Genomic DNA, 24805 nt, shown 5'->3' on the forward strand with positions numbered 1-24805 from the left:
TTTGCTTTGGGTGGCCATCATTTTATCCCTCGGAACCAGGAGATAAAAAGATGCAAAGCTTTTAATATATGCTGCCTGAGTATATAAAGAGACTGATTAGAGCGTGTGGCCTGTGGTGTTGTCTTAATACTTTATAATCTATAATCACATTCCATACTTCAAGCAAATGCAAATTCTGTTCCTGCTGCCCTTGAAAGGCAATTTTGCTGCATACCGAATTGAAAGTAATCACTGATACAGCACAAATAAGGCCTGTCGGGTAAACACCAAAGCATTTTCCACACGGTATTGCATTTTAAAATAGCTAACTTTATTGTCAGTGAAAAGATAGGCACAAAGTGGATTTAAACCTGCTTAACTTTATTGGAACTAGCTCAGTTGATTACAGAATGGGGTCACAATCATTATGGGACCACATACATTTTAAACCAAAAGCGATTCTTTCTCTAGCCATCTGCCAACCCCAGCTATCCATTTTTATAAACACATGCCATTAATCACAAGGGAGGCCAGAAGGAGGTTGGATGGCTCTGTGTAACCCATCATTGCTACCACAAAAAAATAAACAAACTCCCGACACTTGTCCTACTGATGATGGATGGCACTTGCAAGATATATTTCCAAGGATCGTGGCAGGCTGAAATTGGTGGCAATTAGCCCACAGCTGATGCCTTCCTTTGAAAACATTTTCAGTAAGAATGCACACATTTTAAGTAACATATTCCATATGTGAATGAGTAATTGAGATAACAGGAGACTGTATGGCTAACAGACATGAGAATATAATTTATCAAAGTTAGTGCATATGTATACACTTTAAGCTGCCGCATTATGAGTTGTTTAGGCTTTTCAGACAAAGTAGTTTGCACAATCAGTTTGTTTATTTTCCAATTGTTATACCCACCTAACAGTGTAACAACAAAAGGAGAACATGACGGGTCTCCTGGTATGTTTCCTATGGCAGATGATGGTAGATATTTCAGGTTCCTGCTGTCTTGTCACCCTGAAGCTCAAAAGCAGCACTGAAAGTAAATCCTTCATTAAATCAACAATCAAGATACATAATTTTAAAAGAAAGCTCAACTACCTTTATTTAAAAAAAAAACCTGTTAATAGGAGTTTTATATCAAGTAAAAGTTTGTTCTAATGAAGCTTTCCTGTACATGGGACATTGGGGTACAGCTGAATTAGAAGGTCCTCAGAGATGACCAGGCAGTACAAGTTAAGACAACAAGGTCACCTTCCTGTCCTGAGGTACCAGTAAAATGCATAGATAAGTGGGAGTCTAGAAAGATCCCCCAAATGTTACATCCACACAAGTGAGAAAAGGTGGCTAACTTGAGATTTCTCCCATAAACCTGAATTTTTAAAATGACAACTAGTAGAGGTTTTCTGAAGACTGTATCTATCTCCTCCCTAAGCATAACACACTGACATGGTCTTCTTCCCTCTCTTAGACGTGCAATGTTATTTTAGCAAATTACCTGGGATTGTAAACTGAGCAGAGAGGGATTGCCTCTGGTGTGAGAGGACAGAGGTGTTCTAGAAAGTTCAAAGTAGTACTTAGCCAAGAACTTCTTCCTTTTCCTAAAACACATGAGTCTAAAGAGATGGCTGCCACACGTTGTGGAATGTATGACATTTGTCATCTTACAGAATGTGATTAAAATCATCGCTCCCAGAGTCTGCAAACATTCTGGCAATGAGTTATAACCATGAAAGGAGCAGATGAAAGGTTTATTTTTATTTTTACTTATTTATTTGTATAGAAAGGAGCTCTTTTGAAGTTTGCCACTTGCTGCTTCTACTACTTGAGTTTTTTTTTTTAATTTCTTAACTAAAAGGGTGGTATGAATGAATTATAACACAACTATACTTTTTAATTTCTATTTGGGATTCACTTTGTAACTGAGGACTAATGTGTATGGGGGATGATCACTTTATTATTGAAAATGTGAAAAGACTGGCTGAAAATCACATCACCCTCTGTCTTGTCTCCCCCCCATCCGCACAATAATTCCTTTGGAATATAATTAGGAAAAACACCATTCCTGTACTCACAGAGGAACCCTGTAAGATGATCTGAGACACACGATCTCATCGTGAAAAAAGAAGTGGAGATCGATTTCTTAGGGGGACATTTAATGTGACTAAATGTTGAAATGCGGATAAGGAAAGGAAGAACCTTGCACAAGGCACTACAGGAGAGGCAAGATAGGGGTTCTGAACCCTGGACAGACTATTCAAGCCAGGGACATTTTATAAAATACACATGCCCTGGGCCATGAAGATGCCTTTTCATAAAATGGGCTTTTTTGAAAATAAGGTTTCCCAAAATAAGCATGGTAATTGGCAGAGTAGATAGCTATGCTGTGTGACCTTGAAAAAGTCACTGAACCTCTCCAAGTCTCAGATTCTTCACCACTAAAATGAGGGGGTAGGGCTATACTGCTAAAGTTCCTTCCTGCTACTATGGCTCATGATATATCAGGCCTATTCTTCTATTACTCTGATTTCTAACTAACACATCCCAAACCTCTAACCCCCAACCCTTACCTAACCCCCCCACTCCCCTCACCCTCCCTATACCCCTGAAAACTGACCTTGATGATGCTATCTGTGGATCTGTTACCTTAGTGAAGGGCAGAGAGGTGACACAGGGCAGGGACTTGTGGCAACTGGCATCCCTCTGTGTCCTTGGAGGAAGCCCAATGGCAAAGCTTGGAATCATTGCCTCCTTTGGTCCCCACCCACCACATGCACATTTCCTGCTGCTTCCCAAAGGTATTCCGAGATGGAGTCACAGGCAGTGAGAAGAGGTAGTTGAGGATACTGCTGCAATCAGCCTTTCTCCCAACCCCAACCGTAGCATAGTACTTTGGGCTTCTGATGCTATTCCCTTGGAGGTGATGGTCAAAAATGCCCTTTAAGACATATGCTAAGAATTTGGGAAAACCAAATGAATTATTTCTAAATAGTCACTAGAAATTCAAAGCATTCAACTTATCAACAAAGATGCCTCCTCATTTTGCAAATGATTGGCAACTTGAGACTGGTGACCCAGCCAGTGAATCTGTGCTGTAGAAGAAATAAACACTAAGCCAAGTGGTCTTAGAAAAGACAAGCAAGCTGTGTTCACAGCTACGTGCAGACTTTTAGTACAGCACCTCATGCAACTCTCCATCAAGGCCTCTGATGGCCTAACTCCCTCAGAGAGAGGAAGTTGTGCATCACTCAGTTAATTTATTCTCCTAGCATTTGAAAGCAATATATTAATTATCCCAATGCATAAATTACTCCAGAGCATATATATGAATGTATGAACCTCCAGGAGGGAACCAAAAGAATCCACTTCCAAAGCACCACTGAAATGAAGATAAACACAATCCCTTGGGGCAGGGTAGCTGGGAAATTTGGAGGAAAAATTAGCTCCAGCAACCCTTGTGCACCCCCAAACTCCCAACCTTTGCTCCAGCTTACATAGCTCCTAAACTATTCCCTTTTGTGAGCCTGAGGTGAGAACTTTCTCTGGCTGCTGTCGAGATAATAACTATACAAAACAGCACACATTCAAATTCTCTCCAGCTTCCCACTTCCAAACTACACGTTACACACTGTCTTCCACACATACTGTGCTCTTCAATGAAAAATGATCTGGAATATGGAAATTTTAAACAAATTTAAGCACACTGGACACATCCATGTATAACCACCTGTTAACAGTCTCAGTATTTGTATAAACCCAAACAATATACTTTAGAGCACATTCCGGTTAATCTGTCTTTAGATGTACTTCCTACCTATACCAGAATAGACTGGAGTTCATATGGCATTACTTAAGTAGTCTACTGTTCCAATAAAAAGTCCCTTTAGAAAACACCCCCTCCCCCCAACCCTTGTCCTCACCCTCCACATAAGAACAAACAAAAGGGGAAAATGATTAAAAGCATTCTTGCTGATAAACTGCAGCTCTTGATTTGGCCATTTAGATGAGATATTCCACCATCTCTGCATCAGGCTCTTGTCCCAGGATCTGAATGGGCGCTTTTCTTTCCAGAGTATTGGAGTGGAAAATAGGGCCATCTAAATGGAAATAAGAGGTTAGAAAACACTCAAGGACAAGGCAAAATACTCAAATTTCTAGAGCTAGATAATGTCGGGGCCCTCATGAAGCCAATGGCAAAATGAGACTTGCCTGCTGCCCCCCTCATTTACTTCTGCCAGGAGAATGGCCTCTACTCATGCCTGTTCCCATCTTGGTGGATGAGAAGTCATTTACTGACTCTCTTCTCTTCTCTCCCATTTACAACATGAAAAACTCAGTCCAAATGAGGATACTTCCCGAACAGCAGGCACCAGGAAGTAAATGTGCATTTGAAGGCAGAACCAAGATCCACCTGCTACAAAGAATTCTTACCTGTCTTGTCCGGATTGCAAGTCAAACTTGGTGTAGACAAACGACGTGGTCCAGAACCGGCGGCTGGACTTGCAGGAGCCTCAGCCTGAGCCAAAGCTGGAGTTGGAGGTGGAGCTGGAGTAGAAGCCGCAACCGGAGCTGGAGTTGGAGCCTGAGTCTGAGCCGGAGCAGAAGCCTGAGCTGCTGCTGGAGCTGGAACCGGAACCTGAGCCGGAGCTGGAACCGGAGCCGGAGCAGCTGGAGCAACCTGAACAGCAGCAGCAGGAGCAGGATCAGCAGCAGCAGCAGAGGTAGCAGCTGGAGAAACAGCAGCAGCAATAGCAGCAGCAGTTGCTGGAGACAGGGCAGCAGCGACAGCAGCAACAGCAGCAGCTGGAGCAGTAGCAGCACCAGCAACTGGAGAAGCAGCTACCATGGTGGTGGTGTTGGTGGCAGCGGTGGCAGTATTGGTGGCAGCGGTGGCAGTGATGGCGGCAGCAGTGGCGGCAGCAGCAACTGAAGTAGAAACAGAGATGGGAGCGACAGCTGCAGTTTTGTTCGGTTCCGTTCCACATTCTGTTTGGGTGCTGCAGTCTCGGCTGCCTGTCTTGGAGTGAGCTGAGAGCAGGGGAGTTGAGGGGGGCACAGGCGAGGGTGTGGAAGGGACATAATCAGCACGGTAGTCTCCACCCAGGAGAATACCTACAAATGCAAGAGAGAAAGAAATTAGAAAACAATAGGTCATTCAAATCTGATTACCTGTTTTCCTTTATAGGAGTTTAAAAGAAATGTGAATGGGTCTAAATTCCTTACTTTTGCCTCCAGCAAACCCAGGAATCAGTTTGTCAGCCACCTCACACCTTGGCTAAAAAAGTTTTTTCCAGACTGGGAAAATCCCTTCTGGTCCTCATTATCTTGCTCTTAGCACAAGGTATTAAACCTTTAACTGTCCTGGATATCTTGTTTTGATTTAGTTTTCAAATAGTGATTGAGTTCTCTACCAGAGTTGTCAGAATTCTTCTACTGAGCCCCACTTATAAACCAACAGCATACATTCTCAGACAGCAGGAAAGGATTGAGGAAAGAGGTTTATCAACACAGATGAGTGTGGTAATAATTGTCTGACCAAAGGTTCTGACCATGACCAAGGTCCTCAAAATGCTTACTCTAACCAAAAGATACTGCAAGTGTCAGAGGACCAAGAAAGGAATTAAAAGCAACAAAAAGAGCTAAAATAAAAATATATATAGCTTGCTTCCTCGGGCTCTAAAAATGTGCCTTGTGGTATCCACAATACGTCTGGGGTTTTGATTAGAGGGGAAGAAATGGACAGGAATGGAATGAAAAAGTACATTCTGTTCTCATATCAGAACATTCTGGTAACAAAGCCTATCACCCAGCTCCATTTAACTTAACTAGGACTCTGGGTCCTTCTATTGTAGGGCAGGAAAGAACACAGAAATGCTGGAATTTTGAAAATTTGAATGACACAAAGGCTACATGGGCTTAGGACAAAGACAAAAGGTCCCACATGGCAGAGGCCAAATCTAAGAATGTTTTTAGAGGAAACTGAAATTATCTTCCTTTCCACCCAAATAGAACTCAGGATTCTTGTCCTCTCAGGCCTTGGCTTCAATCAATGTTCTCACCGTGACACTTCACGGTGAGGTGAAGCTCTTGTATATGCAGCTAGGCTCTGAGGAGGGGAAAAACCCAACCTGGTCCATATTCCTGTCTAGAACCTGGACCGTTGCCCCTTTTCCTTACTGCATGGGTAATTATCTCAGGGCTATCTTTGAACATGTGACTATAATCTTCCTTATTACTGTCATTACCTAGGCTCCCCTTCCAGCTCTTGTCGTCTCGCTTCTCTTCCATGATGGGAGTACCAGTCAGGGTGGACGAGTGGGAGAGCAAGCCTGATCCGGCATTGGAAATGGACATCAGAGACTTTGCTGGCCGCATGGATGACAACTGCTCTGTCTTACTCTGCTCCTTCCGGGAACGCTGCTGGAGTACTTTGATCATCGCGTCCTTCTCAATAATCTGGGCATGGAGGGTCTTAATCCTTGGAGACAAAGACAAAGAATATACAAAGACCTTGTTGCTACCTCTGTGTTTTGGTCTTACTGATTAGATGAACTTGAGTTCCCATTATCTTTTTTACTAAGGGATGGTCTAGTTAGTTCTGAGTTGGAAGACAAGGGATAGTGTGTTACAATTAAAAAAAAAAAAAAAAACTCTTTCTGCACACCTAAATGTATACAGCAGAGCATCCAGGAGCTGTTGCTTAAACCTTAGGAAGTCACAGTAGAGTACTGGTGAAAAGAAAGGTTGTATATGAGAAAATGAACCAATGTAGTGAGTGCTATAGTGAAGAATCTGAGTCAATGGAAACAATGCATTCAGTGAAAAGATGAGATCTTCTATGAATGAATTTATAAGAGGCATTAGGTGTTTCACTTCCCAGTGTGAGCGGATGTTCTTTTATTGAGCAATCTGCTGTATCACAGGGTTGAGATGCAGTATGAGAAAGAACATCCCAGAGTGCAAATGCCAACAATTCAGCTCAGAGAGTGGATGGAAAGCAATTAAAAAGGCCAAGGGGACAGCAACCCTACATGGAATTCCACAGCTAGTGGGGATGATAGAGATAAAGGTCATCACATTTCATACACTAATTGGCAGGCTGGCAAGGGTGATGGTGGTGGGGGAAAACTGTGTGATCAGGTTTCCCAGTTGTGAATAAAGATGCTTGCGCCCTTCTAAGTTATCTGGTCTTTATACCAACTTCTCAGATCCATCAGGGTCCAGATCGCCATTTTACCTGCCCTCCATGTCAAGGCAACGCTTATTGGCCATCAGGATTTCTTCTTCCTCCTTCTGGATGCGAGCTTCTAGAGCTGTGTCATAGCTGGTGTTAGGAGAGTGGCTGATGACTGTTGTGTCCCTGGGGAGGAAAAATGGCAGTGATGATGATGACAGGGAAGCCAAATCAATGAATGCTATCTCCTTTCTAAGTCAATGGAGGCTTTTCTGGAAAGTTCTAAGCTGAAATCAATCTCATTCAGAACAATTGGTTCTGGGTGAGTAACTGGTAAGAGCGTCCAAGAAGGGCAGGAGAAGAGTTTATTGACATGGGCTTGGCTGCAAAAGTCAGTGGGGGAAGTGCACAGGCTTGCCTTCAGAACTGGACAGATATCCTTCCAAAATCTTCTGGCAGATAGTCTCCTCAAAGTTTCTAGATCATGGCCAAGCAATAGGAATATGTATATATTTCCACTTTATTCTCATAACAGCCATGAAGGGGGAAAGCCTAGACTTTGAAGGAAGTCAGAGGGTATAGTAAATAGTTTATTGCTACTAGATGAATATTGGTAACTATACCTCAGTGCTAGAAACAAACAATAGGCATGCCAACAGCTAAGATCAGATAGAGCATGTGAGCTGACAAACAGGGCCTTTGAGTCAGTGCCACTCAGTTCCTATCTAATGTACATCTGAAACACGCTAGCACCACATCAATGAGTCTGCCCCAGCTACGTGACTGTTCTCTTGCCAGAGTCCCAACTACATAAGGGACCATCATGTTCCATCTGAAAGTGTCTCAGGCCATTAACTCAAAGACCAATTCATAAGGAAAAGTGTGTGCATGTGTGTGAGAGAAAGAGAGAGAAGAGAGGATATTAGGATTAGGGAGAATACTAATGTAATTATATTGGTCCTAAAGGAAATCAGACAATAGGCCAAGAAAACAATGAACTGGCACAGCTTCATTACACTTTCTAAGAGAATGAGGGTCTGTGGGAGAACTTTAGGCATATTTTCTGCTGGCAGCTAGCTATGTTCTCTTAGGTTTGGGATTGTGACCAGTGCATATGGGAGTGAAGTGGCAAGAGAATGAAGAGGTAGAGAGTTGATGTTAAGGTTGGGGAATTTTGGTGAGCCTCTACAAAACTACTGTTTTTCCAAACACCTGCACCTTATATGCAAGGTTGAAACTATTTATGGGTGTGATGAAATAATTGGAGAACAAAATGGAAAGGAATACAATGGCTCTCATCCTTTGCCAAATTTAAAATCTTTTGCCATCTCAAAATTCTATCATTTCTCTAGTGCCATTCACTTGCTTATAGTCAAACTGGGGATTGAAGAGGGAGCAGCACTTGCACAGTGCTTGAGAGCACAGACTCTGGCTATAGATGACATGGGGGTCAAGTCCCAGCTCCCCAAGTACTCCCCAAGTACACAGAGCCACAAACAAGCTCTATGACCTCACAAAGTCAGTAATCTGCTTTAAGCCTGTCTCCTCATATGCCAAATGAGAACAATAATTGTCCTTTTATCTCATAGGGACTAAAAAAATTAAGCATGTAAAAACATACATTGTGTCAGGCACAGTAAAAGCACTCCACAAAGCTATTATTAAGAGAGAACCACACAGGTGGGAAGAGAATACATCTAAGAGATTCTGACTTGAAAGAATTCTAGCTCTTGGTACAATCCTGGAGGCAATTCCAGCACTGCAGAGTTACGATGTCATGGCCGGGGCTTTAGAGCCAGGCCTCTCAAAAAGTGCATGGTGTTGACGGACACTGGGGACTTGAGCGTACGGTTTGTCACTGGGGGAACTAGTGCTGGCCTGCTGCCACTTTCATTGCATAAAAGACCATTTTGGGGACTCAGAGCCCTGCCAGCTAATTGATATGGACACTGTGAACTCCTCAGGAATGGAGCCTGAAAATGTGGGGCACTTAGTGAATTCCTACAGGGCTGCCAGGACAGCTCTCAGCATCAATCTTCCTTCTAGAAGACCAGGGCTACTAGGCCAATGGCTTAGGCAAAAGCAAGCAAGCACAGTATTTAAAGGAGCAACTTGACCTGCTACCTTCAAATACTCAGAGAATTTCCTTAGGAACATCAAGAAAGATATTTCAGGATAATAGCTAAGAACAAAATCTGCAAACCCCAAACTGAAGATCCCTGAATTTGACACCCTCCATCTCAAATTCTTAAATAAATAGTTTGTCATCTTCTCTTGCCTTCCTTTCTCTAACAAAGTTATCCCCATCACATTGCTCAAACTGCTCTCTATAATGTCACCAATGACATACTAATCACAATATCTAGTGGTCTTTTAAACTTTAGGTCTGTCTTTTCCTATTGGTCACATTCTTTTGTTTATTAAAGATATGAACTCTAAGTAGAGCACAATGTTTGAAATGCCTAGAAGGCTGGAGAGGGGAGAGGCATGGATAAGACTAGTCCCTGAGTGCAGGAATCTTGCAAGGGAAGACCAAAAACTAATTAACTAGTACAGGAGTGAGTTTGGACTGTATTCCAATAGGTACTGAAAATTAGTAGAGTTTTTCGAGGGGAATGAAATAATATGAGCTGTGCTTTAGGAAGACAGCATTATCTCTTGTGTAAATGTGATGGAGAGATTGGAGGAGAGATACATTGGAATCAAGCAGAGCAGTCAGCAAGGTGATTGTAATAATCTCAGTAAGAGATCATGAAAACGTGAACCAGTAAAGTAACAAGGGAAACGGAAACAGGTTGTAGGAGGTAGAACTGATAAACTTGGAGACTATGTCAATCTGGGTGTTAGGGAGAGTGAGGAATGAATGAGAACTTTGTTATTTCTAATTCAAATGCCTAAGAAAGATGGCATACCATTTGCTGTGAAAAGCAACCCAGGAGAGGTTTGTTGGAAAGTGCTGGAATGGGTTTTGATTTTAGGTACACTGAATTGAAAGTTTCTTAAGAATATAGGACAAATTAGGATGGAAAAAAAGAAAAAAATAAAAAACAAAAAAAAAAGAAAGTTTCTTAAGAATAGAGATATGACAATATCCAACAAGTTGTTGAAAATTCTAACTTTAATCTTAGAGATGTTGGAGTTACTATTACAGAGTTAGTATCATTGCTACTATTGCAGAGAAGCTCTAGCAGAAAAGAAGGTAACTTAAGACAGAAGGTAGAATGAGAAGAAAGCAGAGGATGAAGGTAAGAAATGCCTATGATGAAGAAATAGGTAGACATATGTGATGTATGTGAACAGCTTCTATCGTCGGCTTCCCCTTTCTTTACTTCCTTCTTTTCCAGGTTTACTGTGCTCAAAATAAGCATGAAACACTGCACATTCAGAGAAAGGTAACAACTTGATTCAGTAAATGCAAACTAATAAATTACATGGTTGATTGGGTGTGTTATCTTGTTATCCTTTTGTTGTTCTTCAGAAATAAATTCACCATTTGTGAGCTGCCAAAAATCTGCATTGCCAAATTGGGTCTTCTGGGATCAACAGGGACTCCTACTCAGTAGTAATATCCCCTCATCTACATTAAGCATCTAGAGAGGACTCTGGGGATACAATAATATGGAGCCTTAATATAGGGCATATTACTGTGATTATTTATAATATCTCCAAGTGGTTAAATAATAACCTAAAGTAGTGTTTTATTAAATAGCTAATGATCCCTATTTCATAATCTTTGAGCTACACTATATCTAGGAGGCAGCAGAGTATAGCAGCTAAGGTGACAAAAATGTAGATTTAAATCCTGGTTCTGCTATTTAGTAGCTATGTGTGATCTTGGGAAAAGTATTTCATTCCTCTGTGCCTCAGTTTCCTCCTCCATAGAATGGATAATAGTACTAACCTCAGAGTATTTTTAGCAGGGATAAGTAATAAATGTAAAGTGTTTAGCAAAGCACCTTGTATATAGCAAGCACTATGTGTGTTGATAAATAAATAAATTTCCTGTTATCCCTTTGAACAAAAACAAATATTTTAAGTATCAAATAGTCATTTTAAGTATGGCCAAAAATCATCAGTTTGCTCTCTCTCTCTCTCTCTCTGGGTCCTCTTAACTTTTCACTGAGTAAAATTCACCTAAGCATATAACTGACCAATATCACAGGGTTGCTGTTCTGATGTCTAGGTGCATCTTAGAATAAGGGGCAATGCCAGCACTTTCCATGTGTATTAAAATGTCTACTCCTGGACCCATTAAGGCTAAAAATCTAGCTTTTCATACTCTGATCTTGTCTGAAATCATTGCATCGACAGCTTTCCCTTTGACAAGAGGTGCTTTATAAAATCAAAGTGCTGGAAGAGGTATAACTAGATCATTGAATATATCTTCTCACCTGAGAGAAAACACTTGCATATTATTATATGAAAATCTATATTTTATTATACACAATGGCCAAAAACTGGAAATAATCCAAATATCCATCATCAGATGAGCAGATACATAAATCATGGTATATCTGTATCATGGAACACTACTCAGCAAGAAAAAGGAATGAACTATGAATGCATGCATCAACTTGGATGGATCTCAAAATCATTATGCTGAGCATAAGAAGTCAAATGAAAAGAATAAACACAATATGATTCCTTTCATATGACATTCTAGAAAAGAAAGTTATAATTTTATGACAAAAACAGATAAGTCATTGTCTGGGGTCAGGCAGGGTAGGAAAGGATCAAGTTCAAGAGGCATATGGACAATTTAGAGCATGTCCTCTATGTTGACTGTGGTGGTGGCCAGTGTTTATCAAACCATACACTTAAAATAGGCAATTTTTAAAATATGTAACTAATATCTGAACTAAAAAAAAAAAAAAAAAAAACTGTCTTCTACAACTACCACTGATATCACCCAAGCAAGATGTCCTAATTGTGAAACCTGTCATTAACCTATGAGCCTATCAGATTTGGAATATATTAAATTTGAGATTCTTAGAAGAATACACAGAAACCAACCAGGCCATTCAAATGTGGCACTAGATTTAGAGATTTAAGTTATACATTTAGAAATTATCTCCTTCCCGCTTTCATGTCTTCCTTTCTCCTTCCTTCCTTTTCCTTCATTCTTTACTCAAATATATTTGAACACTTTCCATCTGCAGCCAATATCCTTGACACTTAAAAATTATTTTGAAAGCAAGAAAATATAAAGCTTTTTACCATGGAAAAGGGCAAAAGGCAGAACCTTAGTCAATATCTACATTTAAGTTTGGGAGGAGAAAGGGGAAAACAAATGTACAAAAAAACGAATGAAAAGAGAAATTGGAAAGGAAAAGAGAAGCCCACAGGTTCTGAAATAAAGTTTTATGAATGTTACCTCCCAAATTTAAAATCACATGAAGAAAGAAAAGAGAAAAAGGAAATCAATCTCTGTGGCAGAACATAAGAGGCACTATCTTTGGAAATGTATAATCCTACTAATAGAAGGGTCTGGAGGAATTACCTTCTCCAATTCTCTCATTTTATAGAAATTTGAATACAGTCTCTCTCTTTCTCAGTCTCTCCTGTGGGTTGGATCAGTAGCATGCAAAAAAGGCACACAGTCCAGATCAGGAATGTTTACTTGAGGAACTATCAGAAGGTATTCCTACTAGGTGGGAAGTGGCTGCATTTTATCATATTAAATGATAAGCATACACATTTTGCCAAAAACAGTGATTAGATGAAAACTTTCTACATGGTAATTTAAAGGAATTCCACTTAAATTAAATCTACCTTATGGGAGCCCACAGATTCTGAAAATCCATCTGAAAGAAGGTCCCCCTAATACTCAAACCTTTCAAGGGAGGGAAAAAGGAGGGAGGGTAGTTTCTTTATACAAGGCCTTCAGTGACAAATCCTCAGCTTTCCTGCAATTTGTCCTGGAGTCTATTTTGAAGTTAGCACCATGAACCTGAGCTTTCTAACATTTTCTCACACTGTACACTCTCATGAGCTGTATCTTTCTAAGCTTCTGCCCAAAGACGACAAAATTGCCCTGCATCTCTCCACCTCCCAATAATAACAATTTTTTTTTTTTTTTTGCATTGCTGGGGTCTGAACAAGTAAGTGTTGGGTGCAGGTATTTCCTTGGGAACCAGCAGGTAAATTTACACTTAATTCTGCTTCTAATCTGCCTACAAAGCTTGACACTATCCATCTTCTAGCACAGCTGGGGGTTCTGTGCACTCTCTTAGCACACGGGTATGCATGGAGCACGCCTTTCTCAGGAAATAAGGCCAGGTAAGCTTAAGCCCATGAGGACCTCAAAATCAAGCTACAGGCAGCTTCCATCTATTTGAGGTATAGTGGATATCTGGAGAAAAGCAGATCACATTAGAAAGACATAAGATGTCTTCCTGGAGAATTGGGGTTTATTTATAAAGCACCAGTTCAGCTCTTAAGCACTGAACCTCCTACCCCCACATTGATTTGGTAGGAGAAGGACTCAAAAATAAATGTATCCACCGCCCCCTCCACACATATATCCCAACCCAAAGTCTGGCAAGCACTTCCAGGCTCTGCTGGCTTATCATGTTTAGGAGAATGTTAAAAACAATACTGTGGTTTTTAAAATAAAGTTCTGGATACATATCTGGGTGCACTCTGCTGTAGCCCACCTTTGATACCCAACTCCAGACCAAGGCTCTGTTATCCATCCACAACCCAAGCCATCACCTGATTTGAATTTAGTTTTTATTGTTGTTTCTTTCTCTTTTTCTTTCTTTCCTTCTTTCTTTTCTTCCCAACTGATGATTATAAACAACAGCAAGACAGACAAATGGGCTAAGAGGTATTATTTCCTCCAAAGGCCAATCATTACTTTTTATAATATAAAAAGGAGAACAAATAAGAAGCAAAAAATAAAAATCCTCCTGTCACTTTCTCTCCCCTACCAGATGGAATGTGACTGCTTACATGTGATGAGCTCATGCACACAGAGAATGTGGCCTTCAAATATAAACCTTCTCAAAGGGCAGAGATGGGTTCATGTTCAGCACAGCCTCTGGCATACCTTGGATGAACCAGAACTATCAAATGGCAGCAGCCACTCCTGAGTGACATTTAGTTTCTGAGTGGCATTTTTCTGGCAAGGCTTTCACTCCAGTCCTGCAGCTAAACAACCTGCACATGTAGCTGAAAGAATCTGTGGCTGTGGGGAAGAAGGTGTGCAGACATTCAGCTGACCATCTGTAAATATTCTGGCTCCTGAGGAAAGCTAAACTAGGATTCTAATAAGTTTATAAAGCAACTTTCATTTTCACATCCCTACCCCTCTGTCCCCACAGCCATTCAGTCCCTGCATAACTAGATGAAAGAAAACACACATAAGCAGAAATTGGGAAATAAAACCCTAGAATATTAAAGAAAACATTGGAAAATCTACAAAGCAGTGACTTTTCTGTTCTTCTCATTCACACCCACCACGTGGTGGCCCTACCAGCTAACTACTCACCTCTGAGCAGCCACGGTTGCAGCAGCATCCAGAGCGAAATGCCTCATCACATTCTCCTCCAGATACTTCTGCTCCCACTTCGTCATATCAGCTTCCAGGGCCAGGATCCTCTCTTCCTTCTCCCGAAGGAGTTCCATCAGTGCAGCGGCATTGTATTCTGAAACGTTGGTGGGCTGGGAACTGCCCTGGCGCTGTTGGGGTAGATGCCGAGACTCCTCAAGTTAGTGAGAGAAGAACCATGGTGTTCGAGTGCCAGTGGAAGAGCCCCTATTCTTGGAAAGGAATGACTGCCCAACCACTTCCATTTGGATTCTGATTTGGAAAGAAGCAGGGGGATTTCAGATTTCCTGAGGCCACAGGACTTCCTATCTTGGGCTTGAATGTGAGATTCCCTTGTTCAGGAAAGGAGCCTGCCATATCAAATTGTTATGCTGCTCCAAAAGTGGAATAATGGGTTCAAAACTGCCATCTGTCTGTCAGCATAATCTGTGATAGAAGTGGGAATGAAAAAAATCTAGGATTTAGGCTGGGCGAGGTGGCTCACTCCTATAATCCTAGCACTCTGGGAGGCTGAGGTGGATGGATTGCTAAAGGTCAGGAGTTCGAAACCAGCCTAAGCAAGAGCGAGACCCCATCTCTACTAAAAATAAAAAGAAATTAATTGGCCAACTAAAAATATATAGAAAAATTTAGCTGGGCATGGTGGCACAAGCCTGTAGTCCCAGCTACTTGGGAGGCTGAGGCAGAAGGATCGCTTGAGCCCAGGAGATTGAGGTTTCTGTGAGCTAAGCTGACGCCATGGTACTCTAGCCTGGGCAACAGAGCTAGACTCTGTCTCAAAAAAAAAAAAAAATCTAGGATTTAGTTTCTATCTTGCCCTTAACTTGTTTTTATCTTTCGTGACTATGCAATTGGGGTTTGATTTTCTCTCATCTAAAACTGACGAGTAGTATGGTGAGATGATTTCTAAAGACAATTTCCAGTTCTCAAATGTTGAGGATTACTTGTATAGCAGCTTTACTTTTTATAAGGTCTACCGTTTCTGGGGCTCATGTGAAAATAAAAGGTGCAAGATCATAGGCTTAAAGGACCTTTCTGGGATAGGAAGCTAAAGAAACAGACTTTAGATTTACAATGGGGAGGCACTCTGGAGTACGCTCACATGGGGCAAAACATGTAAAGATGAGCAACTGTGTGCCTTTTTTTGTCCATGTCAAATGCCAACTGAAAACTAAGTAACCAGGAATGATCTCATTATCTTTCCTTTTTTTCCCACTTTCATCCTTTAAATTCTCCATACCTGCTGGATTCTGAGGGATTCCAGTTCCCTCTCCAGTCGTGTCCGGAGACGATGCTCCAGCTGCTCACGTTTTTCACACGCCGCCTGGAGCTGTACGAGGGCCTGCTGCATCTTCTCCACCTTATCGACGTATACCTGCTTCTTTTTCAGCTGGGAATCCAGGTTGAGAGGTTTGCAAGATGGAAGGAGAGCGAGCAACAGGGTCAGTCATGCAGCACCCCAAAAATCTAGCCTTGTGTTTAGATCTCTTGTCCTAGAGCCCAGCTCCAAAAAGGAATAGAGGGTGAGAACGTCCTTCCCAATGAGTAGCAGCTGCCTTGTATTTCTCATACAGAAAATGTGAAGAGGGGTAGGAACTGGGAACCCTTTTAAAGATGTTTTCCTCCTTCCCCATCCCTATGTCTTCCCCAAGTCTACTCTCATCCGTACTGTCTGTCTTAGATAGCAGGGTTTTCAGGTGCTTCCTTATGCATGTGCTCACCTCTGGTTGTCTTCATTCTAATCTGAAATATTCTGGGGAAAGGTACATCTTATTTTGGTTATTACAGTAGAGAAATGCTTGAAAGGTGGTGGTGGGTGCTCTCCAGGGAGAAAGGTTTAATTTGGTATGGAAAGGAAGCCCCTTTTATATAGCTTTCTTCTCTTCAAGTGAAGGAAAAAAGGGTGGTCAGCTGTTGAAGGTACAAGGAGACCAGGGCTGTCTTTTTTAATCCGGTGAGCCTAGTAATCCCCCAATATAATCCATCACTGCTCTCCTGGGAAGTTTTTGCTTCTTGGTAGTAAAGTTTTCAGGTAATGGTTCAAAAGTGTTTAGTCTGCACATTGCTCAGCACTGCTCTTCTAGTTCCTCATTAAAAAACCACAAGCTATTTGGGATTCCCACCTCATAAGACTGAATTGGTGACCCTAGGCTGTAGTCTCTCAATTTATATTCTGGGAGCTTCAAAGATCCCTACAGATTCAAACTGATGAATCAAAAGTAAGATGAAGTGAATCAAACTTGATTCTTCCTCTTTGCAAGCCTATAAGTCATATCCGAAAGCAAAAGTAGAAACAGACTGGAAATAAGAATGTGAATTCTTTGTATCCTTATAACTTACAAGCTAAATCCTGGCTCCATAGGGAAGGAATGAGGAGTATCTCAGAGCTCCTTAAAGAATATATACATACTCTCAACACCCAAGAAGAGAGGTAAAACTTCAGCCTTCACACCTAGTTAGCAAATAAGCAGACTATGCTTCTCATAGTGCTTGTGGGGCACCCTCAATGCTAGTTAAATCAATCCATGGACTCTTTCTAAAGCAGAAATTCTAAGTGGGGTATATCTGTCATTATCCTTTGATGGATGCTGAGGTTAGGAATACTTTCACAGTTAAAATTAAAATCTGAAACTATTATTGATAACTTGGTCAGAAAGAAATCCGGGAATTCAAGTCTGACTTTTCAATAATTCCTCAAGCTGTGGAGTCACCTAATAGACAATCACAATGTAAGAATTGGCATACCCTACTAGTATTGCCCATACCCACTTAGCTGGGGTCAAGCTGCAGGACTGACCTGACCCCCATTGAAGAAACCAGGTAACTCTTTGATGATAATGAGTCCAAATCACTGTGCTCCAGAATTTCCAGTCAGACAGCACCGGCATGTAATGGTGAGGAAACAACCCTTGTCTTATAACTGCCCTCTCCTCAATTAGAATTGCTGAATTTTCTCTAAGTGGGAGGAAACCTATCTTGTATTTTCCTACCAGACCTGTGGTATGTTTTGCCTAGATGCCTGGAAAACAAAAACTTTTCAAACACTTTTTATACTTTATTTGCATTTCCTTTCATTCCAGGCCTAGTTCAATCTACCCTTGTAAACCAGTTGAGGTTGAGTCTGAAGCCTAGATGTTTTTATCCATTAGAGCTTCTCCTAGGAAATAAAACAAACCAAAAAATCATCATTCTCTTTCTCTCAGTAAGCTTATATCTTTCTTTCCTGGGGTCTGTGACTATCTGTAACAACACTGACTTGGGCAACCAAACTTTTAAGTTCATGAATACCTCTGCCTTTCTATTTGCTAAGCTTTGAATAATTGGAGGGCAGAAAACATCCTCTATCCTTCACCTTTTGGGTTCTGTAATCCTAGTGAGCTATTTAAAGTTGAATGCATTTATTTGTGAATTGCTCTGAAAACCCTAAGGGAGCAGTACAATGTTAATGCAGAGAATGTTAACTATAATTACTAAGGCTTACAGCAGTTATACTTAAAGGCAATTAAACTTAGATAGCATGCAGTTCTTGCCTTGATAGTAAAGTACTGCAATGTGAGCTCAAAAAACTGAAAAATAAGCAGTCCAGAGACATGTGGATTTCTCCATGGCCTGCCTTTTTTGAGAAAGGAAACATAAATATCCTAGCAAAAGCACCCCTAGCACTAGAAGCCACTGAGCCAGTGCTCTGGCAGGAAAAAGCAATAAAGGTTCAGGGAGTACTCTTGTGTTGGCTGAAGATAGGCATACAGGTCAGGCAAATTCCACAAAGCTGTCCAAAAAAAAAAAAATCCCCATTTTGGTTTGCCAAGGGGATGATTTTCCACAAGATATCAGGACTATTGTGGCTGGCATAATTCTCTACCTCCTTTAAAGGGAGAAAGAGTTTACCCATAAACACCATGAGTAAACTGTACCATTTATGGGTACAGTTTACCCATAAATCACCTAGTAAATACTTACTCTCCAGACAAGTTAGGGTAGAAAAGGACAACTGTTGTATGCAACCAAATGCAAGACCCTACAGATGCAATCAACAAAACTAGCCACCTTCTAAGTTACATACTTTATGTTTTCTGGATCCTATCTACAGCGTAGAAAGAAACAAAGATCTGTATGGTTTATTAACGCCACTATTATCCTGGACTTTATGTGCTTCATTTTTACCTTCATCATGATGAATCATGACATATCTCTATAAGGATCAAATGAGATAACACATGAAGTGCTCAGTACGGTATCTGGCATGAAAAGTACTCAGTGGTGTTTTTTTGGTTTTTTTTTTTTTCTTTTTCAGAGGAAAAGTTAATACCAAGTTATACACGTTCCAGTCCTCTCAACTCTGAACACTCACTCCAGGTATCCTTGACGTGGTTCTCATTCTCTCAGTAACTCTAATGATCACATCAATGTCTAATTACATTAAAAGTATAGCTGTTTTCATGCAGAAAGACATATAACGCTAGGCCTCAAATACTTCATGCAACAGAGCTGCAGATATCTTTATAGGACAAGGCCATTCACTGGAGATACAATTAGAAGCAACCACTGAGTAGCTGCAAAGACACCATATTCTCTCAAAATGACATGGTTGGGGGGGGCACTTCTGTTTTATGAGAAAGAAATATTATATATATGACCAAAGGTACTGTTTAACTAAAGACCTTCAGGCAGAGCTCATATTCTTTTCTCTCTTTCTCTCTCTCTGTCTCTCTCACACACACAGACATATTAGAAATTTCTATTTGACAGCACAAAGGTAAAGGAACAAGGTGGCAATCAGGAAACATGGGTTCTAGTCCTAGTTCTGCTATTCATGGCAACTTGCTTCCCTGTTCTCAGCCTCAGAGTCCCCAGTTGTTTAATAAAAAACAACAGAGGGCAGTTTCAGGAGTCAGCAAACCAAAATGGTCAGCAGTAGATGAAAGCCCATTGATTTACACGTTGTCCATGGTTGCCTTCTAACTACAATGGCAGACTTAAGCAGAAAATAGATTGCCACAGCTTTGTGTGTCTGTGTGCATGTCTATGTCTCGAGTGTCCAGAGAGGTGAAGGTTCATTTAAGAAATTTCCAGGGCCGGGCATGTTGACTCATGCCTGTAATTCTAGCACTCTGGGAGGCTGAGGCGGGAGGATCGCTCAAGGTCAGGAGTTTGAAACCAGCCTGAGCAACAGCAAGACCCTGCCTCTACTAAAAATAGAAAGAAAATTAATTGGCCAACTAAAATATATAGAAAAAATTAGCCGGGCATGGTTGTGCATGCCTGTAATCCCAGCTACTCAGGAGGCTGAGGCAGGAGGATTGCATGAGCCTGGGGGTTTGAGGTTGCTGTGAGCTAGGCTGACGCCATGGCACTCTAGCTTGGGCAACAGAGTGAGACTCTGTCTCAAAAAAAAAAAAAATTCCAAAGCCAAGGTAGTGTTTCAGGTTTTCATGCATAAAATGAGTTTTTAAAATTTATTTCAAGAAAATATGAGAGTATAAACATTTTGGTTACATTTTATCTTTGCCTCTCCCTAGCAAGGGTTAGAGGTATGCCCTTCCCTTCCACAATGCTCAGTTTTAAAAACCATAGTCACTCTAGGTCTAAAGACTAGCACCCATGAGCCCCTAGAAGAAGCCAAGTAAATCCTTCATTTAAACCTAATTTCCCCTGAACATTCAGTGAATGGAGGAAATCATTCCATCCATTTATATTTTCTTACCAAATGCCAATTTTCGAGAAGTTGAAAAATCCCTTCTTCCCTTGCTTTCCCCAATTCTATTTTCTCTTAATGCAGAGCTCTACACCACTTTTACTCTCTGTCTTAATTTTAGATCCACCTTCTTCCTTCCCTACCCCACCCCCACCTCCTGCTGTATACCCCAAGGCCCGAGCTATGGTAGTTTCCTTTTTTGCCTCTATATTGATTATTCTCAACTGGGGGAGATTACCCCCCAGGGGACATTTTAGCAATATGAGACATTTTTGGTTGTCACAGCTAGGGATGGGTTACTACTGGCATCTAGTGGGTAGAAGCCATGGATGCTGGTAAACATCTCATAATACACAGGATAGCACCCCCTATCCCTACTACCACCAAAGAATTATGCAGCCCCAAATGTCTGTAATGCTGAGGTTAAGAAACCTTGCTCAACACTTCAGCACTAATAGAGATCTCCTTCATGCCATACTCTCAACAATTGCTTATATTCATATTTTAATGTTATAATGTTGTCTTCAGGCACAGATTTATAGGTGACTGCAGATTTCTTACTCTGAAACTTAACATGCCCCAGACTGCTTTTACCTTTCCCCAAAATGCTAGTCTTTTGGCAGTTCAGTCATCATCATTTACCCCATTTTTCCAGTATCAGAATCTTGGAATTATTGTTCTTCCATCTTTCCTTTGTCTACCATATCAATCTATCACTATGTCTTAATTTTAACATCTCTCATATTCTTTAATACCCTTATATTTTCATAGCCAACATAATTTAAGCTATAATAATAACCTAACAGATCTTACTTTCAGCTGCCCTCCTGATCTATACACATGCATGCTCATGCATGCACACACACACTCACACGATCAGTCCATCCTACACACAGTTGCTGTAACAGACTTCCTGAAGTAGTACATCATGGCACTGTCTTATTTAAGAACAAAATCAACCTACTGCTAGCACATATGTTCAGCTAGTATTTACTAGGTACCTACTATAACCAAAGCACCTTTACATTTCCTCTCTTACTTCTTTAGACCAGAGCTACTCTCTCTTATCCATATATCAAACCACTTGTGTCTGTTGTCCCATTGTCCCCTGTCCAGCCTAGATATGGCTTTTAAAAATGCCTTTATCAATATAGACTACCACTGCCTTAAAATTCTACCAGGTATACTATACAAATGATTAAATTTTGTATTAGTCGCACCATTTCTTCAACCCTCCTCACCACCAAATCACTAAATTCTCTGTAAATTCTTACTTGAATAATCTTACCTGACCCTGATTGTTTCTTTTCTATATAACTTCTCACTATGTGTACTCTATTAGCAGTCATTTTGTAAGATTTTATTCATGTGTAGATTCATTCATTCATTCATTCATTTAACAGATATTTACTGAATGCTTATTATGTGCCAGGCCCTATTCTATAGCAGGAAGGATGTAAGGAGAAAGAAGGCAAAGTTTCTACCCCATTGGAAGGCAGTATCTCATAAGCCACTTAAGGGCAGGGCCCTTCTATTTCCCTTACATTCTAGTTCTAGTTCACTGGTCAATATATTCTTGATGACCAGTTAATATTAAATAACTAATACATTCAAGAACAAAAATGAGGATAGCATAGCTTAGCTGCAAATATACAAACAACAAACACACACCTTCATAAATTTATATACTTTGCTTGGCCAAGTCAAGATAAGGGTTTCACATTATTCCTAATTAGAGATAAGTTTTTTAAGGGCATTCATAAAATTGAGAGAGGAAACAGCAGGAAGATATCTATTGAAGAATAAAGCAAATACTCTTGAGCTCAATCAATCATATGATTTTCCATTGCACTTCTATAATAATTTGAACCCGTTCCCAAGCATTTGGCAGAGCCCTTAACCCCCTTCTGACTCAGGAAAATCTGATCCCTGCAAATGAATACCACGTGATGGGATCTCTTTCCTCCTTCCAACAACTGTGGGTGTCTTTCAAACTTATTTGTTAAAGGATGGTTATACACAAAATTGTTTCTAGCACCCCTGAAGCTAACCATTTGTTTCAGCCATTTGCAAAGAAATGACTTAATCATTAGCCTTCCCATATATTCACTTGCAGACAAAGCCAGGGTTAAATATTTTGGAATGAAAAGATCTAGATTTTTCCTAAATTTTTCACTGACTATCATCTAATCTGTCTGCACTTTAATTTCTGAATTTGTTGAAGGTAAATAACACTTGCAAGTATTTGGGGGGGGATATAATAATATATTTTTAAATATTTTTAAGGTTTAAAAAATACAGATCGGGAGGTGGAGGGGGCAGGTTATTAATATTAGCTGCTTAACAACCAACATAAACCAACACTCCATCGGTTAAAGGACATTGAATCTAATCGTACAGAACTAACTCCAGTACCTTCATTATGTCTGATTTTCCTCTTCCCTTCTATTGTCTACAACTCCCAACACTCACTATTTCACAAATATCACAACTGAAATATACTTTCTTTGCTCATCTCCTTCATACCACTAGTTATATGTTGCTCCATGAGCTTTTGGTGATTTTAGTTTGATCTGATTTAGCCTTACCCAGGAGACCTAGGATCCAAGGAAGGGTTCATGCTGAAGCAATTTGGTAACACTACCCTGGTATTAGCAAGCTGCTTCTGTCCATTGCCAGGAGGCTGTGGTCCACTGTTGGATATTAAAAGAATTGAAGAGTAAAAAACCACCTCTAAAAATTTGCTACCTTTGGAATAGAGCTCATGTGGTAAAGAAGACTAAAGAGAAATCCACAAGGCTTCCAATTTGGGGATTTCAAAAGCCAAAAATCATAGGAAAGACTGAAAATATTGAGCTCGGAGGGGTCACTCCATCACTATTAGAAGGGGCATAATTCTTTCTTTTTTAACACATTGGGTGGAGCAATACCTACCTCAAAGAAAATACACTGCCATAAATATGGAAAATGTCATCTTCAGATGAAATGCCCTTCATATAAATCAACAATTCACTAGCAGAACACTCTGGAAGATTCCTGGGTGGATACATACTTTATCTGCATCCTATCAACACTCTAAATGAACCCAGAATTCATACCCTCAGATCTTCCATACAAATCTTTTCATAACCACTGTGCGAGATTTACCTTCACCAACAAAATCCCATTGTTTGAAAATTATTTTGGAGTATTAGACATATAAATGTCTATGCCTAATATATCTTCCTCTAACATTGAGAAAGGAGGAAACTGGTTATGGGACTTTGTGGATAGGTGTGATAGAAAATTATGTATCTCTAAAACCAAAAAATACAAATCAAATAAGTATCAAGAGACCTAGAAAGAAGAGAAAATATCAGCCCTTAAGAGAAATGGTAGAAGTGGAGTAAAACGATATGAATTTAGTTTGGCAGAATTGAGTAGAGTAGCCACAAAACTCTGGGAAATGCACTGGGTTCTTCACTAACAGCTACCAATGTGATGTCTAAATTATCACCAGCCACTGCAGTTTAGAAAAGGTTAACGCCTGGACCCCTTCTTGCTGAATCTCTATGGCTTTCATTCTAGCCTAAAGCCAAAGAACAAGGCTCACTGGCTGTCTCTGCCAGCCCTCCCACATTCCTCTCTCTCCCTTCCTGTGCACTCAGCTCAGTAAGCAGCCCACCCGCAGCATCTTCCCTCTTTGATCTTGCCAAGGGCTTTTTCCCACCATCCCTGAAACAATTACCCAAGCGGTTTCCACTCTGGATCATCATAAGACAGCGGCCAGCCAGAAGCCTGGGCTGCCTTGAGCCTTGTGAGAGGATATGCCAGGCATCCGTTGAAACTCTCCAGTGAGGTCAAATTGGTGGGGGGTGGGGAGGCCCTCTTTGAATGGGAGAATACCATGGTAGCTGTAGGACACAGAGCTCTTTTGACTTGGAGTTTAATGAGCCTCCACTTCAATAGGACCTACGTGTCCCGAAAGATAAGGGCAAGGACAGAAAGACACCGTTTACCTCATTCGGCTGCATATGCTGCAGACTGGTTCAAGGTCTGGATCAGAGTGACTCACCAAGAAAATAAGTCTTCTTTTTAGTTAGAGTGCTATTCCCTCCCCAGCGAGATACCTTCTTGGATGTCAGCAGGGCAGGGTTGATGAAAGAATGTGCATTGAACTTGGAAGAGAATGCAAGCTGTGATTGCAGTAGAAGTTCTCTGTAAGCCCGAGGCAACATTTCTGTGTAGTGCTTACAGCACAGTGATTGTAGAGAACCCCAGGCAAGAAACTTAATGAGATTAGAAAGACAGAATGAATTTCAAGAAAAGCATCTAAGTAAGGTCTTTGTAGAGAGGTAAACATAAATAAATGTAAGAGTCCTTGGATCATTAGTTATACTCTTTCCCAACCTCTTGATA

General features: G+C 40.7%; 1 protein-coding gene across 3 annotated transcripts in view; it reads right to left on the minus strand.

Moving 5' to 3' along the window:
• Positions 1–289: 289 nt before the first annotated feature.
• Positions 290–24805, minus strand: part of AMOT (angiomotin) — a 63883-nt gene continuing 39367 nt past the window's right edge. For all 3 annotated transcript variants that reach the window (XM_012749597.2, XM_012749588.2, XM_012749608.3), the window contains 6 exons: positions 15953–16102; positions 14653–14843; positions 7224–7346; positions 6232–6464; positions 4418–5098; positions 290–4083 (listed from right to left, as the gene is read on the minus strand). In XM_012749597.2, coding sequence (XP_012605051.1) covers positions 3986–4083; positions 4418–5098; positions 6232–6464; positions 7224–7346; positions 14653–14843; positions 15953–16102 — 1476 coding nt within the window. In that variant the 3' untranslated portion in view covers positions 290–3985. The remainder of the gene's footprint in view (positions 4084–4417; positions 5099–6231; positions 6465–7223; positions 7347–14652; positions 14844–15952; positions 16103–24805) is intronic.

The sequence above is a fragment of the Microcebus murinus genome, chromosome X (genome assembly GCF_040939455.1).
Source record: "Microcebus murinus isolate Inina chromosome X, M.murinus_Inina_mat1.0, whole genome shotgun sequence".
NCBI classification, from domain to species: Eukaryota; Metazoa; Chordata; class Mammalia; order Primates; family Cheirogaleidae; genus Microcebus; species Microcebus murinus.